This window comes from Nyctereutes procyonoides, unplaced genomic scaffold, assembly GCF_905146905.1.
Source record: "Nyctereutes procyonoides isolate TBG_1078 unplaced genomic scaffold, NYPRO_anot_genome, whole genome shotgun sequence".
NCBI classification, from domain to species: Eukaryota; Metazoa; Chordata; class Mammalia; order Carnivora; family Canidae; genus Nyctereutes; species Nyctereutes procyonoides.
The window spans coordinates 7937603-7954134 of record NW_026575028.1 but is presented as its reverse complement, the minus strand read 5'-3'; the positions used below and the strand labels follow the sequence as shown (position 1 = coordinate 7954134).

Sequence of the window (16532 nt, the reverse complement as noted above, 5' to 3'; positions counted from 1 at the left end):
CTTCCTCACATCTCAGCTCATTCTCCCACTGGGCCTGGGCTCAGGCCCTTCCCACCTCCCTTGTAGGCCAAGCTGCTCTCTCTTGCTTTTTAACCACCGAGGGATGGGCTAAGGATGGTGACATACCTGAGCCTAAAAGAAAAATTTGAGGCAAAGGTAGGAACAGAAGATAGGGAGAGTCAGAGAAGCCAGGGCCTATCCTCTCTGATTCTTCCCCAGCCTGAGGACCAGGCTCACCATTCAGCTTTGGGGTGCATCATCACATACACACACCCCACACCATCCCTCACCCCAGCTCTCTTTATGGCCTCAGCCCCCCACAACTCACTGGTCTCCAGGCAACAGCACAAAGGGAAAGTGGAGAGAGGGGCCAGGGAGGCCCAGATGGAGCTAGCTGTAACCCAATCCAACCCAGTACCTGGGGGAGGGGGGGGAGGCATGGCTACCAGAGGAGGCCACCTAGCAAGGAGTGGGGGGAAAGGGCAGAGGTTAGGAAATATGGCTTCAATCACAATCGTCTTGATCAGTCCAGGAATTGGAGGAGAAAGATGGATATCACGAACCCCAGAGAAAACGGAGAGGCACAGAGAAAAGCGTGCCCCAAAGGGAACAGAAAGGGGCGCCAGGAGATAGGAGGGAAGAGAAAGATGAGTTGCCCACCCTGAAATTAAGAGGCATAGAGGAGCAGAGGCAAGAAGCTCTCTGAACTGAAAATGGCTGAGGTGTCAGTGACACAGGAAGAAGAGCAGAGACATGGGTCCTGCCCATTCAGGACAAAAATCCTCTCCTTGTCCTGGAGCTGGGCAGGATGGCAGAGAGCCCAGGACCAGAACTCAGAGTAGAAACAGTTTAGGAGGCCCACAGAGGGAACAACCTTGAAATTCCTCCCATCACACCCCTAGCTCGGGCTGAGTGTGGCGTCCCACGGAACCTTGCCTCCCTCTAGTGGCCACAGCTCCCTGTGTGTAGCCCTTGCCTGCTGGGTTCTGCTCTGTGTCCCAGCCCCAGGAGAGGGTTTCTCCTCCTGGGGAGTTCCTGGGACCATGTGCCAAAGTCAGGGCTCCCCTGGAGCTGAAGAGTGATAGTGGGTCTCCAGCCACACACTGGGGTCCTGCTCAAAGGCCAACCCAACACTTGTGGCTTTGACTCTCCAGTTTCCTGAAGATTCCATTTCCTCAGACCGTCCTTTGTAGCCCCGGGTACCACTCCCCTCCCTGGGTCCCCATCTTGCAGGGGGTGATGCCCACACAGTGCTCTTACCCAGAATGACCAAGACTGCATGGGGGAGAGGCCTAGATGGGAGCTTTTCCAGTACACAGCTTTATCCCCTCTTTGGTCATGGCCCTCTAGGAACCTGAGAATAGTTTGTACCCCTTTTCCTAAAAAATGCACACACACATTTTTGACACTTCTAGGAATTCTCGGTGGAGAACTTTTGGTTCACCCCGGTCCCAGGGCCAGGCTTGATGCTGAGAAGGCAGGAGGGCAACAAGGGTCCCCACCTGGCCAGGGAGGGGAGGCAGTGCTATCGTCTTAGCCATACTTGTTCAGTTTCTTCCTCTTTTTGGGTCCTCCCCAGCTCTGCTATCCGAGTTCACCAACTTTCGGGTGTGGGCGCTCCATCTTCTCTCCCCGCATATGACTAGAGTAAGACTCTTCAGACACAACAACGCACTGTGATTCAGACTTTAATGGTGGTGCTCATTCCCACGCCACAGATGTGGTGGTGACTGTGGAACATGGCACAGGGGAGCAAGACATTGCTCTGGTGCAGCTGGAGGAAGAACAGGGAAGCCAGGGCTGAGGAGAGAGTGATGGGGAAGCGTCCCTGGGGTACACAGCCCCCACCTCGACCTAGCCGGCTTCGGTTCAGGGCTGGTGTACACAAAGGGGCGGACACCAAGGCCCTTTCCTTGTTACCCTTCCGGTTCCAGCAAGACCCTCCCAAGCCCAGGCCATCTTCGATTCTACAACCCGTGAAATACACACACAATCTACTCTGGTCAGGCCAGATTTGGGCTCTGGAGTTAGGGAGAAATAATCAATCAATAAGACTAATCAACAATAAATAAATAAATAATCCCCTAAAGTCTCAGGCCAGGTGCATTAGATCATGCAGCCAGCGCTCCCTTCCACCTGGGCATGATGCCCTTCCTGGGCTCCCCGAGACATGGAAAATGGGTGGATGCAGCACAAAGCACAGTGACCCATGGCCCCTCTCTGAACACCTCACCAACCAACCCTGATGCACCTGTGAGACCATGATTGCTCTGCCTGGATGCCCTTATAATCCTCAGTCCCATGGCCAATTTTTGAGGAGAAAGGACAGAGAAGTGGAGAGTATGGAACCAGGGCGGGGGTGGGGGTGGGGAGCACACAGCAGGGGGCCAGACAAGCCAAGGAACATGGCGCAGCAGGTCAGCAGGGGTGTCCAGGGTGAAATGTCCTAGAGCAGGACAGGAAGGAAGAAGCTCCAGGAGGACGGGAGGGGTGTTCCAGGTCTCTGCGCAAAGTCAAGGGATCACAGCACGCTGGGATTGCGGAAATTATGTCCGGCAAAGCGGGCTTCGTCTCCCAGCTCTTCTTCAATTCTGAGAGAGATGAGCCAGAAAGGAAAGAATCAGGGAAGCAGGACGCTTCTGCTCTGAGGAAGCCCCTATGCTCTGAGCCAGGCACACCACCTGCTTCTAGGTCCTGGCCCAAGTGTGGACATGCCCTGGCTTTGACCTCCGGGAGCCGTGGATCAGGCCCTCAGTAAAGCCATCATTCAAAAACAAATATTTTCTGGATATCTACTGTTTTCCAGGCCCTGGGTATTGGAGATGGGATGGTGAGCAAACAGAGCTTTTAACCCTCTGGGCCCTGGGCTCCCATCATTCCCCAGGTGTCCTCACCTCATGAGCTGGTTGTACTTAGCCAGACGCTCAGAACGGCATGGGGCTCCAGTCTTGATCTGAAACATCCCCAGAGATAAGCAGCTCAGTGGCTGCTTCATCCCCTAAAAGAAAACTTACAAGCTCCCTTGACATTCCCTTGACACCTGCGGACCCCTGGAAAGAGAGCCCCACCCACCTGACCAGAACCCACCAATTCCACACAGATCTCTCTTCCACTCACCTGGCCTGTGCATAGCCCCACCACCAGGTCAGCAATGAACGTGTCCTCAGTCTCTCCTGAGCGATGACTCACCATGACCCCCCAGCCATTCTCCTGGGCCAGCTTGCACCTGCAGCCATACACACCAACACTGATCCCCCAGCCCGCACACCAGGCATTCTCTTCCTAGCCCATAGAACCAACATTGGTTCTATGTCAAGAAACCCCTGACAGAAAGCTCTCTGGGAGGAGCACAGAGCGTAGGGTGGATTGGGGGGTGGGGCAGAACCAAAAGAGCTGGGAAGGTGACTGCAGGTTCCCCACTCCCTTCAGCATCTGTGCCAGTATGAGGCTGGGCGTACTTGCCAGAGGTGTCCTATAGAAACGGGCTGGGTTGGGGAGAGTCTGGGGACACTCACGCTTGGATGGCTTCAGTGACCGAACCAATCTGGTTGACCTTGAGCAGCAGACAGTTGCAGGCCTTTTCCTCCACCGCCCGCTCAATACGCTTTGGGTTGGTCACTGTCAGGTCATCACCCACGATCTGGATCCCTACATTAGCTGTGAACTTGGACCAGGCAGCCCAATCATCCTGGTCGAAGGGGTCCTCAATGGAGACCACTGCAGGGAGAGCAGGAGGGGCTGCTGACCCTCCCTGGGGCTCTGCAGCAAGCAGGAACACCTTCCCCTATCACTCTCTGAAATGACGAATCTCCTGGCTAACTGAACCTCCTTATCCTTGCTCCCTGCCTCCAAGATAAGCTTGCCCTGATTCCTATCTCAATTCTTTCAGAAATCCTTCCAGGGGTGCCTGGGGTGGGGGGGGGCAGTTGAGCATCCAACTCTTGGTTTCAGCCCGGGTCCTGATCCTGGGGGTCATGGGATCGAGTCCCTTGATGGGCTCTGTGCTCAGCATGGAGTCTGCTTGAGATTCTTTCCCCCTCCCTCTCGTTCCCCTCTGCTCCTCCCCTGCCTCATGCTCCTTCCCTCTCAAATAAATATTTAAAAAATAAAAGAAAAGCTGCCAAAAAACAAGGATACAGAGTTTTTCTCAAAACTATCTTTGCATTTTTCCCACTTTCACTACTGGGAAGCTTTTCCTTGGTGCTATTCTAAATCCTCATTCTGCTACTTTCTCTTGCTCTGTCTCAGGGAAATAGAAACCAGCTTCCTCCATGCGGGGGTCACAGCCCTTGGAAGGCCTGGAGAGAGGAACCCAGCTCCTCCTCAGCCTTCCTGTTCTGCTCCCATAGAGCTTCCAGCTCCGCTCCACATCCACAACTTCCTTAGTCAAAAACACCTATAAGTACAAGTTCTCTGCTGGGCCCGGTAACCGTCTCACCATCTCTGGTTCCTTCCAAAGCCTTCCCCGTGATGCCAGTAGCTTTGGAACTTTGATCAGGACGAAGTAGATGAAACAGATTCACCATAGGTACCTGCACATTTACACTACAGACACAGCCCGTCTCTGCAGGAGGCTCTTTCACCCCCAGGCCTGATTCTCAAGCTCTTCTCAGACCTCTGTCTGACACCTGAATCAGCACCCCATAAGGTCCAGAGTTGCCCCACACGTCCCTGCCTGCCACTTGACCCTCGCGCTGCCCTCCCTCCCACAACCCTTGTTCTCACCAGGATAGTCCCTGACAAAGTCCTGGTAGAGGGCCCCCAGCTGGTCCCCAGTGATGTATCGAGAAGGATCAGCAGGAGACTTGAAGTCCAAGTCATATTTGCCATCACGATGAAACTCCGAGGCAGCGACATCCATGCCAATGACAATCTTTTCTGTGTAGCCAGCCTTATCGATGGCTTCCTTCACCAGTTCCAAGGCTGGGGATGGAATACAGTGAAATTATCAGCGGGAAGGGTGGGCAAAGGGGAATGAGAGTAAGAAAGGAATTCAGAGCCTAGGCGGAGCACTGTTGCTAAGGAGAAGCCGTACTCCAGTTGCTGGTGGGGTTATCCCCAGAGCTGGGAAGAGAGGCCCATCTTCTAACAGGGCAAAGGAATGCAATTCTGTTCATAACAGATTTTTTGTAAACAGTTATTATTTATTGAGAGCTAACTATGTCACCCAGTACAATGATGCTAAGAGGTAGATACTGTTATTATTCCCATTTTACAGATAAGAAAGATAAGCACAGAGAAGTAAGAAAGATCACGAGGCTCCTGGGTGGCTCAGTGGTTGAGCGTCTGCCTTCGGCTCAGGGCATGATCCTGGGGTCCTGGGATCAAGTCCCACATCGGGCTCCCCACAGGGAGCCTGCTTCTCCCTCACCCTTTGTCTCTGCCTCTCTCTGTGTCTCTCATGAATAAATAAAATCTTTAAAAAAAGGAAAGATCACCAGCCAGTAACTCTTCAAGTCAAGGTTCAAATACAGGCAATTTGGCCCAAGCACCTGAACTCTCTGCCACTTCTTGTTATTGTTTCTATTCATTATACAGCTCCTGCCAAGGCAGAGAAAAATTGGACATCTTCAAGGCCTGAGAGGTTGGGGTGGAAATGGGATAGACTCAGAATAGAATCTCTAGAGTATGGTGTGTCTCATCAAACTGAGAATCCTATGAGGTTCAAGTCCAGGATGGATCCAAGTCACCTAGACCACCTCCCAGCATTCCCAGGGGCTCTAGTAAGAACTTACAGTTGCTCACAGATCTGGCTGTGCAGATGAGGGCTGTCCTCTTAGGCCTGCCTGTGAATGAATGTGGCAGACCCTTGGGGACCCAGCCCCAGCACTAGTACCTCTCTGAGCCACCCATACTCCTCAGGTCCTAATAAAACATGCAGCTCTTCCTGGCCCTCCATCCCAAGACAGAGTGAGACCCAAAGCAGTCAGTGGGGCTCCTGGCCTCACCTTCACTGTTCTCCAGGATGTTGGGGGCAAATCCGCCTTCATCTCCTACGTTGGTGGCATCCTTGCCATACTTGTCTTTGATGACGCCCTTGAGTGTGTGGTAGACCTCCGCCCCAAGTCTCATGGCATCCCGAAAGCTCTCAGCGCCCACTGGGAGGATCATAAACTCCTGCATGGCCAGCTTATTCCCAGCATGAGAGCCACCATTGATCACGTTAAAGGCCTGGGGGCCACAGAGCAGAAAAGTCACAGAGCACTTCCCTCCTCCACTCCTGGGAGTGTTAAGCCCCAGCCTCCCAGACTTGAAGTCTGCTGTCCCCATCTTTTCACTTTGGTTGACTCGATGCACTTTGCCCTCATCATTCCTCACAAGGTTTCATGCTTTCCCCCACCCCACTCCTAGGAGAGGCCTGGGCACGGCGGGCAGGGCTCACCGGCACAGGCAAGATGAGGTCCGAGTTTCCAGCCAGCTGAGCAATGTGACGATACAGGGGCAAGTCCCGCTCGGCCGCCCCTGCCTTACACACGGCCAGGGACACACCCAGGATGGCATTGGCCCCAAACTTGGCTGGGAGATTAGAGAGGAAGGTGCTGAGCATGTCCCCTGTCTTCTTGAGCCCTGGCCTCCACCTATACTCCCCAAAAGGAGCCAGTAAAGGAGACCCCCCCTTCTGCATTCCTATAACACCTCGTTGGTACTCTCCTAAAAACAGTGGGGAGACACGCACACACACATGTGACTTGATGGGAAAGGGCAGAGAGCTCCACCTATTTCTAAAGATCCTGAGACCACAGACTATCTCCTGCCAGCTCACCCTCTTGGTGCTGCAAGAAGTTCTCCCTTCTGTCCTAATGTCACTCCCTCCCACCGCAGTTAAATTAATCCTCTTATTTTGGCTTTGGACGAGAATGGGAGATGGGCTCAGTCCTGGCAGGCCTTCCTTGGGAAGCCCCCACAGTGCTCCATGTGGTCTGCTCCACACGTCCTCCCCCTCATGCCTCCCCACTTGCTCCCAGCCCTGGCTTACATTTGTTCTCAGTCCCATCCAGTTCCAACATCAGATTGTCCAGCTTCTCCTGTTCCACCACGGAGAGACCCTGTGTGCAGAGCCACCATCACCTCCTGCCAGAATGGAGGCTGGGCCCTAAAGCATAGGGCCCTACCCCATACACACATACTCTCCTTGAGAGGAGCTTGTCTGCATCGGGGGACCTGAGCTTCATGGGAGCAGGGGCCAATGAAGGAGCCTTCCCACTCTTCCCTTGGTAACCATGATTCCCAAGAGGTGGGCCTTTCTCCCTTTTCTCCCTCCTCCTCTAATCCAGGATTCCTTCTGGGGACCCTGGTTCTGCCCACCCACATCCCCCACCCCCGCCCCTGCTGCCCCCAGCAAACTGTGGGCCTCACTGAGCTGATGAGGGCAGGAGCAATGGTGGTGTTGATGTGGTCCACTGCCTTCAGGACACCTGGGGAGAGGCAGAGAGGCCAGAATGGGTCAGGCTGGGAGGGGCGGTGGGGGGCATGCAAGAAGGGTGTCAGGAACCTGTGGGAGGTAGGAGTATAAACTGAGCAATGAGAGAGCCTGGAGGAGAGCAAAGTCCTCACCTTTGCCTAAGTAACGCTGCTTGTCCCCATCCCTCAGCTCCAGGGCCTCATAGATACCAGTGGAGGCTCCACTGGGCACTGCAGCCCGGAAAAGACCTGGGAGAGGAACATGAAATAAGGGAGGGGGGAGGGCACAGAAGGATACTAAGGGGACCAGAGATTCCTTCAGCCTTCCAGTTCCAAACAGCCTGCTTCGTCCAGTCCCATCCCCACACTGCTCGCTCGCGCTCTCTCTCTCTCTCACACACACACACACACACACAGTCTCAAGCACAGGCATTGGCCTCCTCATTTGCCCAGCTGAGGTCCCACATGCACAAGTAGGAACCCACAGATATGAAGCTATGCAGGCAGCGCACACATGCACACATGCACACGTACATAGGTGCACACACAAACGTGCAGAGGCACGGTATATTCCATATACTAAAATAGAACACAGAGATGGGCCTATTCTAGCTCCCCTGGACGAGGAGGACCCAACCCCCATAACCCAGGCTTTCAAGCCTGGCCCAGCACCCCATCCCCACTGGGAATCAAGGCAGCTTCCCTCTGGGGCCAGGGGAAATCCAGCCTGAAGGCTGGGGAAAGGCCCATGCCCTGCTCACTACCTTTGGCCGTGTGGAGATCCACCTCCACCGTGGGATTCCCACGGGAGTCCAGGATCTCCCGGGCCCAGATCTTCTCTATCGACATGATGGCTGAGATCTTGGGTGGAAAGGAAGGAAGGAGAAAGATAAGAGGTTTAGAGAGGTGGAGCCTGATCAGTGGGCGGGGCTAAAGGCTGGGAGGGACGGGAAAGAGGTTACTGCAGTGGGTGGGGGGTGGGGAGGCGCTGGCTGCAGTCCGGGCTTTAGGAGGGACCCCCCCCCGCCGTGGGGAGAGAAGGTCAATGCAGTGGGGGGCGGGGTAGGATCAAACGGTTAAAAGGGAGGACACCGCAGGGAGGAGGGAGGGGCACTGGCAGAGGTTCCCTGGCGCCCCCTCCGTAGCTCCAGCAGCCGACTGGTGGGGTTCCCCCATTTCAGAGTGTAATGGCTGCCAGGCTTGCATTTCTCCTTGGAGCCAAGAAGAGGATGGGCTGTCTGGGCAGCTGGGGCCTCTCCTCCGGAGCCCCCATCCCACGCCAACTTAACACCCAACCCCCACTCTACGATCCCAGGTTCACCTCAAACTACGTACGTCCCTCCTCTTCCCAAGAGACATACAGTGGAAAAGTCTGGGGAGGGGGTCCTAAGGAAGCCCTCAGACCCTAGGGGTTGAGCAGGGAGGGAGAAGAGACCTGGGGAAAGAGGCAAGGCTGGGCCCATCCTCCCTGTCCCAACCCCGCCCGCCCCCCCCCCCCCCGCTGCTAGACAAATTCTCCCCTCCTCCCATCCCTCCCCCGTGCAGCAGCAAGAGGTAATGTAAAAGGAGAGAGGCGATGTGGGGGAGGAGTGAGAGAGGAGAGTCTAGAAGTCCAGGGATACTGAGGAATGGGAAAAGAAGATATTTCCCCACAAGCAAAGCCAGGGGACGTGCCAGGATAAAAAAGCACAGTCGGCGGGGGGGGACCCCGAACTTAATTAACATCGACAGAACCGGAGGCGAAGAGGGGCATGGGGAGAGGGTCAGTCAAGGGTGGAGAAAGGCCCAGTTAGAGAGGAACAGGTGTAGAGAGGCCCGAATGAGTTGGGGGCGACGGCCAGAAACCGAGAGGAGAGGTCGCAGAAGGCCGGGGAGGGAGGGTGCCGGGGAAGGTGCGGATGACGGAGCAGGTGCGCAGCGCGGCTGGGCGAGGGATGCGCGCCGGCCAGGGGCGGGGGCGGGGGCGGGGGGCGCGGCGGCTAGGGGAGGGGGCCGGAGGGGCTTAGGGGCCTGCTGGGGCTTCACCTCGGGGCTGCAGACTCAGCCTGTGGCGGCGGCGGCGGCGGCGGCGGCAGTGGCGGCAGCGCAGAGCGAGCGGGAGTGGCGGCGACGGCGGCTGCGGCTCCCGGGCGGGGGGCGGGCGGGGGGAGGCGCCGATAGGGCCGAGCGGGCGCATGTGACCCGGAGCCCCCGATGAGTCAGGAGCCTCGGGCGGAGGAGCACGTAGGAGCGCGGGCGGGGGGCCGACGGCGGTGGGATGAGGGGGGTCCCGGAGGAGAGCGATGCGGAAGAGGCTGGGGGCGACCCAGAACCCGGACCCCAGCACCCACGCGCTCACACCCACGCCCCGCTCCCCTCGAAAGTAACAGGCACAGCCCCGCACCAGTGAAGCCCATGACAGCCTTGGTGTCTCATAAACTCCCTCAGACACAAGAGTATCAAAATGTCTCTTTATTTGATAACCAAATTGTTCCTAACACACCCAGCCGCCTCCGCAGCTCCTCCGCAGCCAACTCTACAAGCGTCCCCTGGGCGCAGGCCTGGTTCCCCCAGACCTGCCTGAGGGCTCCCCCCCGCCCCGCCCCGCCCCACACACGCACCCCGAGGTTCCAGGCGGGGCTCGGGCCCACCCCGAGGCTGCCCAGGTGCCCCTCACAGAGCCTGGACGGCAGGCGGGGATGAATTCCCAGAGCTGAGGCAAGAGAAGGTGGGCTCTGTCTCAGAATGAGGGGTGTGAATGTAGCAGCACGGCTACCTGGGAGACTTCTCAGGTCCTGGGGCCAGTGTCAGATCTCCTGGAGGAAGACAGCAGAAGTAAACCCCCTGGGCCATGCCTCATTCCCCTTGCTGTCTGTGACCAGGTCCAGAGTGCCCAGCCACCACACTTCCTTGGCTCATCTCCTCAGTCTCTTTCTGCCTCATCCTACCCTTCTTTCCCTACCCCAGCTTGTTTCCTGTCATTTTTAGCTTCAGATTTTTAGTGCGAGATCTTCTTCCCCTGCCTCCTCTCCTCCACCCAGCTTCTATCCTCCACCACCACCTCCACCCTCCTTCCCCTACCCCCACCATGCCCCAGACCTGTCCTTTCTGGCTGATCTACAGATGTGTCAGATGTGGCTATCTGCCCCACACGGGCCTCTTCCTTCCTTTCCCTCTCCTAATGTATTCTCCTAAGCCTTTCCTCACCCCTTTCCAGGCCCCTCTGGTCGTCTCTACTCACCCTGAGACACACACCCTCCACCAGACTCCTAAGTCTGTCTTTCCAGGGGTTCTCCTTGCTATATCCCTTCCTCAGCCACCTCCTCAGCGAGCAACTTCTCTTGCCCTGTCTGACAGACCCTTGGCCTCCTCCTCCTGCCTCTCCATCAGCTTCCTTACTCTCCTGGGAGGCGGGAAGAGCTACATAGATGTCTGCTCCAGTTCTGAGTCGTGCTCAACCTCAGCCTCCTGCTCCTGGGTCTCCTTCAACCTCTGACGGATCTCATCAGCATCGGCCCGCTCCTCCTCTTCATAGAAATCTTTATCCAGGCGTTCGAGGTGTGCTATCTGCACCAGGACCTCCTGGCGGTAGTCAGCCTCATCTGTACATGGGTTGTCCAATAGCACCAGGGCTCGCAGCTTGGGCAGGTCCCGAAGCTTGGCCAGCTCCTCCAGGTGGGTCACCATGTTGCCCCTGCCAGTGTGGTCAGGAGGGATTTACCCCGGGGGCATAATGGGTTTGGGGGCCCCTCCACTGCCGGGAATAGGGCCTCTGGGGGACTCTCCCACTGGGTTCCAGTTTCCCTAGAAACTGCTAGGCATAGCCAGATAACATGGCAGAGCCAGGGCTGTCCGACCTTCCTCCACTCCTGCCTCTCCCCTTCCAGGAAGCTGTGAGAGCCACAGTGTGTTCTGCAACACCCCAGTGTGCTGATCATATTTCTCCTTCTGCAGCCACAAAGCTGGGTCACAGCCCTGTCTTGTAGTTGGAGGGATGGGGAATCTCCCTCCCAGGGTCAGACTTCTCTGTCAGTCGTATCTAATCAAAGGTTAGAAAGGAGGCCCCAGGCCAGTGGAGCAGGAACTAGATCTAAGCTCAGGAAGGTGGGTGCTGTGTTGGTGCTCCCCTCAGAAAGGAGCCTAGGGTTAAGGATGGTCTGAGGCCTCCTGGCCTGAAGAACAAGCTTCATCTAATGTGCCTCACTGTGCAGTATGTTTCTTTTCATGTTCTTGCCTCATGCCTTTATGAAATCAGATTTTTTTAAGGTTTTATTTATTTATGAGAGAGAGAGAGAGGCACAGAGACACAGGCAGAGGGAGAAGCAGGCTCCACGCAGGGAGCCCAACGTGGGACTCGATCCCAGGTCTCCAGGATCAGGCCCTGGGCTGAAGGTGGCGCTAAACCGCTGAGCCACCCGGGCTGCCTATGAAATCAGGTTTAATCGTTTCCGCCTTAACCTCAATAGAAGTGACTAAACCTCATGAAGAGTTTATCACCGGAGGGCTCCTTGCACTCTGTGCTGGACTGCACTGTGCTTTGCAGGGCAGGGGGCTTAGTATCTTTGGCCCCAGAGGCATTTCCCAGTCATTGAGATACCTCTTTCCCACTACCCTTACTTCCAAACAACCCCAGTTAGCAGTCACTGAAGGCTGGGGCGGGGGGGGGGGGGGGGGGGGTCTCTTATCTCTATCTGGACCATCAATAAGAAAAGAGCACTCCCCCAACCCTACCCAACCAGAATGGCAGAACTAATTAGCAAAAGATCGCTCTAAGAACCATGGCAGGAACTGGGAGCTTCAAGGTGTAACCATCTCTCCCTACTTGGAGGTTCTCTTTCCATTGCCAGCTTTGAGAATTTGACCGTGTTGACTAAGCAGGCAATTTCCTGACATCTTACTTAAAGAAACATGCATAAAATCCTCCATCAGACAAAGAAAATCCGCCAGATCAATCCCCAGTGGCTTTCTATCTAAAGATTTTCTCTCAAATACTCTTCTCTCCTCAAATAGGAGCACATCTTTTTTTTTTTTTTTTTTTTTTTTTTTTTTTGTATCAGTAAGGGAGCCATCTTCTCAGGAGAAGAGAGGCAGGAAATGGGAAGGGGAAATAGGGGTCCAGGAGATGTATTAGGGCAGTGGAAATTTACATGGAATAGGACCAAGAAAAGAGAATTGGAGCCAGACTGCAAGTCCCTTGAGAATGAGGACCATCTCTGGCACATAGCATGTTCTCAATAACTGTGGATTGATTGAATAGAGAATCAGAGAGGGATGCCCAGGTGGTTCAGTGGTTGAGTGTCTGCCTTTGGCTCAAGTCATGATCTGAGTCTTGGAATCGAGTCCTGCATCAGGGTTCCTGCAGGGAGTCTGCTTCTCCTTCTGCCTTATGTCTCTTCCTCTCTCTGTGTATCCCTCATGAATAAATAAATAAAATCTTTAAAAAGAAAATTATAGCAGAGAACTTCTCTAGTCTGGAGAAGGAAACAGCCATCCAAGTCTAAGAGGCACAGAGAAACTCCCCTCAAAATCTATCTCTTACGAATAAATAAATAAAATCCTAAAAAAAAAAAAAGAATCAGGGATCCCAGGCTATACACAGTCAGAAAAGGAGGGGTAAATATCAGGTTGAAGAATGAGGTGAGAATCTAGGAGTGGACTAGGATTGGGGGTTTGGAACCAGGGAAGAACATGAGGTCAAGAGCTTCTCCTGGTCCAGGGCAGGAACAAGGTGGGACCTGGAAGGGGTGCCTACCTCAGGTTGAGATACTGCAGTGATGCCATTTCCTTGGAGAAGCCACTCAGAGTTTCAATCTGGTTGTCTCGAAGATGCAAGGTAGTGAGATTGCTTAGGTTCTCCAAACCCTCCACCTTCTTCAGCATGTTCTGGGCCTAGCCCCCAGGATACAGTCCATGGATTGGGAAAAGGTGGTAGGGACAGGGAAGAGAAGTCAGAGATGCAGGAAACTTAAGAGTGGAGATGGAAGGGTGAAGGAGGGGAGTGAAGATGGGTAGAGATGGGTGTAAACAGTAAAGAAGCCTAGGAGAAGCTGCTGGTCCAGAGAAAGGCAGCAGTAACCCCCTGCTGCTCATCCCATCAAAGCCACCTCTGATTCAGGAGATGCTTCAAACCACCCGGATGCCCAAGAACCCTCACTGCTCCACCGAGGAGGAATGCCTTCAGCACCATCCTAGAATGAAGAAGCTCACAAGTCAAAAAGACTTAACATTTCAGTGGCTCCCTTGGCTTGATATCTGTACCTCGGTTATGGCAAATTATGCTACTACCTGTATCAAAACAAATTGTCTCTATTCTCATGTATTATGCATTAGCAGCCCTGCTAGGTAGGCCTGTCGTTAATTGCATCCCACAGCATCTGGCACCAAGTGAGTGCTCAATAAATGATAATGATAAATGAACCAAATGATCGTGGTGATGCTGATGGTGTTAGTAGAGCCTACTAGAAACCAGGCATCCTGGCCCCCAGAACACCACCCTTTTCCCTACACCAACCACCCTCTAACCCAGCGAGCTACCAGGTAGAGGTTCTTCAGCTTAGGAAGATTGATTCCCAGAGTGCTCTCCAGCTGGTTCCCCCGAAGCTCCAGTGTGTGCAGGCTGAGCAGCTTCTGGGGGTCCAGACCTGCCACCCTGCGGATGCGGTTCCCTAAGGAGCAGGAGAGTGTTAAGAACTCAGAGGGCCGCTTCAAATGTTCAGCAGCAGAGCCTGAATGTTGGGAGCCTCTGCATCATCCTCTCCCTCCCATATGAGGTGGCTATGAGGAGGGACAGCTCCAGACTTAACACCTCTGGGGCCCTGGGGCACTCCTTCTCCTCCCTCAAATCTTGGCTCAGATGTCAGCTTTTCAATGACCCTTGTCCTAACCAACCTGTTTGCAGTTGCTACCTGTGCCTATCTCTAGTCCCTTTATCCTAATCTATTTTCCACCACACACACATATCTCCTCTTAACATACTCTATAGATTTACTTAGTTATTATGTTTACTGATAGTTGTCTGTCTCCCCCTGACTAGAATGGAAGCTGTATGAGACTAAGGATTTTGTTTGTTCACTGCTACATCTCCAGCACATAGAAATGTCATAATGGAGCATAAGGACTGTCTGAATGAATGGATGGATGGATGGAAATTGCTGTGTGGCACAGCCAAAGACCACACTGCCCACTTCTGTTGGCCCCAAGCTAGGAAGGAGAGAACCTTGTGTAGCCCAACTTAAGGACCTACCTTTGAGATCCAGGCTGCCCAGACGAGGGTGAGAGATGCCCTCAGTGTCAGTGATCTGGTTATAGGCAAAACTGGCAACCTGCAGGTAGGGCAGTTCATTCAGCTGGGCACTCCGCAGATTGTTGCCATCAGCCTTGAGCCAGAGCAGGTGGGTAAGGTAATTGAGTGGCGACAAGTCTGTCAGGTGGTTCTCAGAAACATCCACATAGCGCAGATGGATGTAGGAACGCAACAAGTAGATGTCTGTCAGGTCCCTAAGAGATGAAGGAGGCCAGAGTTAGGGTTAAGTACCCAGTAAGGAGCAGAGGTGCTAAAGCAGAGGACAATGTGGAGATGGAGAAGAATGGGTGACTGATGGGAGTGGTGAGGGAGGAGGAGAGAAGATAGGTGGGTTCTTAACAGTGATCAGGGGCATATGTCTGCAAAGAGCCGAGAACTGACATTCTGATGGACAATTGAAGGAGTCCAGTAGGAATTCCCCAACATACCCTTGCAGCGTCTAATTCCCCAGGCTAGCTCTAATGTGGGGAGTCACAGGGCTCTGGAAAAGCAAGTTCTATCCTTCCCTTCCACTGGCCAGAGTAAGAGAGATCCAAACTCCCAGCAGCAACACCCAGTAAAGAGGGTGAGAAAGGAGATTGGGCCCTACGACGGCAGCCTGGTCCTCCATAAGCGCACCTCTCTTTAACCTCCAGCTTGACATAAGCATGAGCCAGTCCATTGCCTGTCTTACAGAGCAAAGAAAGCCCTTCCTTCAACATGTCCTCTGTGAGTGGCGTGGGCATCCACTGCAAGAGGAAGTGGAATCAGGCATCCCCTTCCAGCCCAACCCGATCCCTTAGCCTTAGGACCCCACCAATTCCAGGATTTCATGCTCTCACTTCCTCTGAGTACTCCTCTCCCTCCTTCTTGTAGTCCTCCCACTCCTCTGTTTCCTTCTCATCATCTTCCTTTTCCAGATCATCCTGATCTGGCTCGAAATCTTCCAGGTCTTCATCTGACATCTTTCTTCTCCGCTGACGACTCTGGAGTAACAGATCAAGCTCAGTGTCCCCCCCCCCCCCCCCCCCCCCGCCAAGAAAGAATGTCTGTCTCCTCGGCTCTCTGTTCCCTTGCCTCCATTGACGGGATACCCTTCCCATCCATCATCCCTGACCTCCTCCCAACTGCGTTTCTCTCCTTATCCCTGCGAACACTTCATTTTGACTCCCAGCCTCCACTTCTGATTTCCCACCAAGGACTTCTGTCCCTTCAGTACGCCTTTCCAGGCCTTTCCAGCCCTCCAGCGGGGCTCCAACTGTCTCATTGTAGCTCCGCCTCCCTGCTTCTTGGCCTTCTCCTCCCCAGTTCTTCTCACCTCCTCCTTAAGCCACGTTCCCCTACCAACCTCCTACAACCCTCCCCTCCTTTCTATTCCTAAGTCATGCTCCATTCATTTCTTTTTTACTTTCCCACCCTATCTAGCCCCATTTCCCTGTCCCCTCTGGGGCACCAGACTGACGCAGTCTCCAACCCGCCCACCCAATCGTTCGCAGAGGGGCGCAGACCCTGGCTCTGCTCCACTAAAGGTGAGGCTCCGGAGAGGGTCTTGGCTCTGACTGGGAAAGGTTGTTTTGGAAGAAGGGAAAGGCTCAAGGAGGCGTTGTGTACTGCTGTTATGGCAACGAGGGGGCGGGACACTTGGCTACTTCTTTGGGGCAACCGCTGAGAGGAGGGCCTCGAGGGGCCCGCGACAAACTGAACGGAAAATCCGCCCCAGAGCAAGCGGACCAGTAGTGGCCCGGTAAAGAGGCCAAATTCCCAATCCGATTACAAGCGTTAATTGGCAGGTAGCAAGAAGCAGTGGGTGGGGCTTGGAATTGAGAAGTGGGAGGGGAGATGGGTGGGGCTATGCGAAGTCACCCAAGAC

At 54.4% G+C, this 16532-nt stretch overlaps 2 protein-coding genes across 3 annotated transcripts; both read right to left on the bottom strand.

Moving 5' to 3' along the window:
- Positions 1-1672: 1672 nt before the first annotated feature.
- On the bottom strand, positions 1673-9752 carry ENO2 (enolase 2). Its single transcript, XM_055315640.1, has 12 exons — positions 9427-9752; positions 8166-8262; positions 7555-7650; positions 7357-7415; positions 6977-7046; positions 6383-6516; positions 5949-6171; positions 4726-4923; positions 3516-3717; positions 3118-3226; positions 2895-2953; positions 1673-2591 (listed from the first exon to the last, which is right to left on the bottom strand). Exons 2-12 carry the CDS (start codon positions 8248-8250, stop codon positions 2522-2524), a joined length of 1305 nt encoding a protein of 434 aa, XP_055171615.1. The 5' UTR covers positions 8251-8262; positions 9427-9752; the 3' UTR covers positions 1673-2521.
- A 274-nt stretch (positions 9753-10026) lies between these two features.
- Positions 10027-16215, bottom strand: LRRC23 (leucine rich repeat containing 23). 2 transcript variants are annotated; one of them, XM_055315641.1, is made up of 8 exons: positions 16171-16215; positions 15505-15648; positions 15302-15411; positions 14624-14877; positions 13915-14045; positions 13133-13269; positions 10780-11074; positions 10027-10196 (listed from the first exon to the last, which is right to left on the bottom strand). In XM_055315641.1, the coding sequence occupies exons 2-7, from the start codon at positions 15625-15627 to the stop codon at positions 10801-10803; spliced, it is 1029 nt and encodes a 342-aa protein (XP_055171616.1). In that variant the 5' UTR covers positions 15628-15648; positions 16171-16215; the 3' UTR covers positions 10027-10196; positions 10780-10800. The 2 variants fall into 2 exon arrangements, with proteins under 2 accessions (XP_055171616.1, XP_055171617.1); XM_055315642.1 differs by having other exon boundaries at positions 10840-11074.
- Positions 16216-16532: the final 317 nt, after the last annotated feature.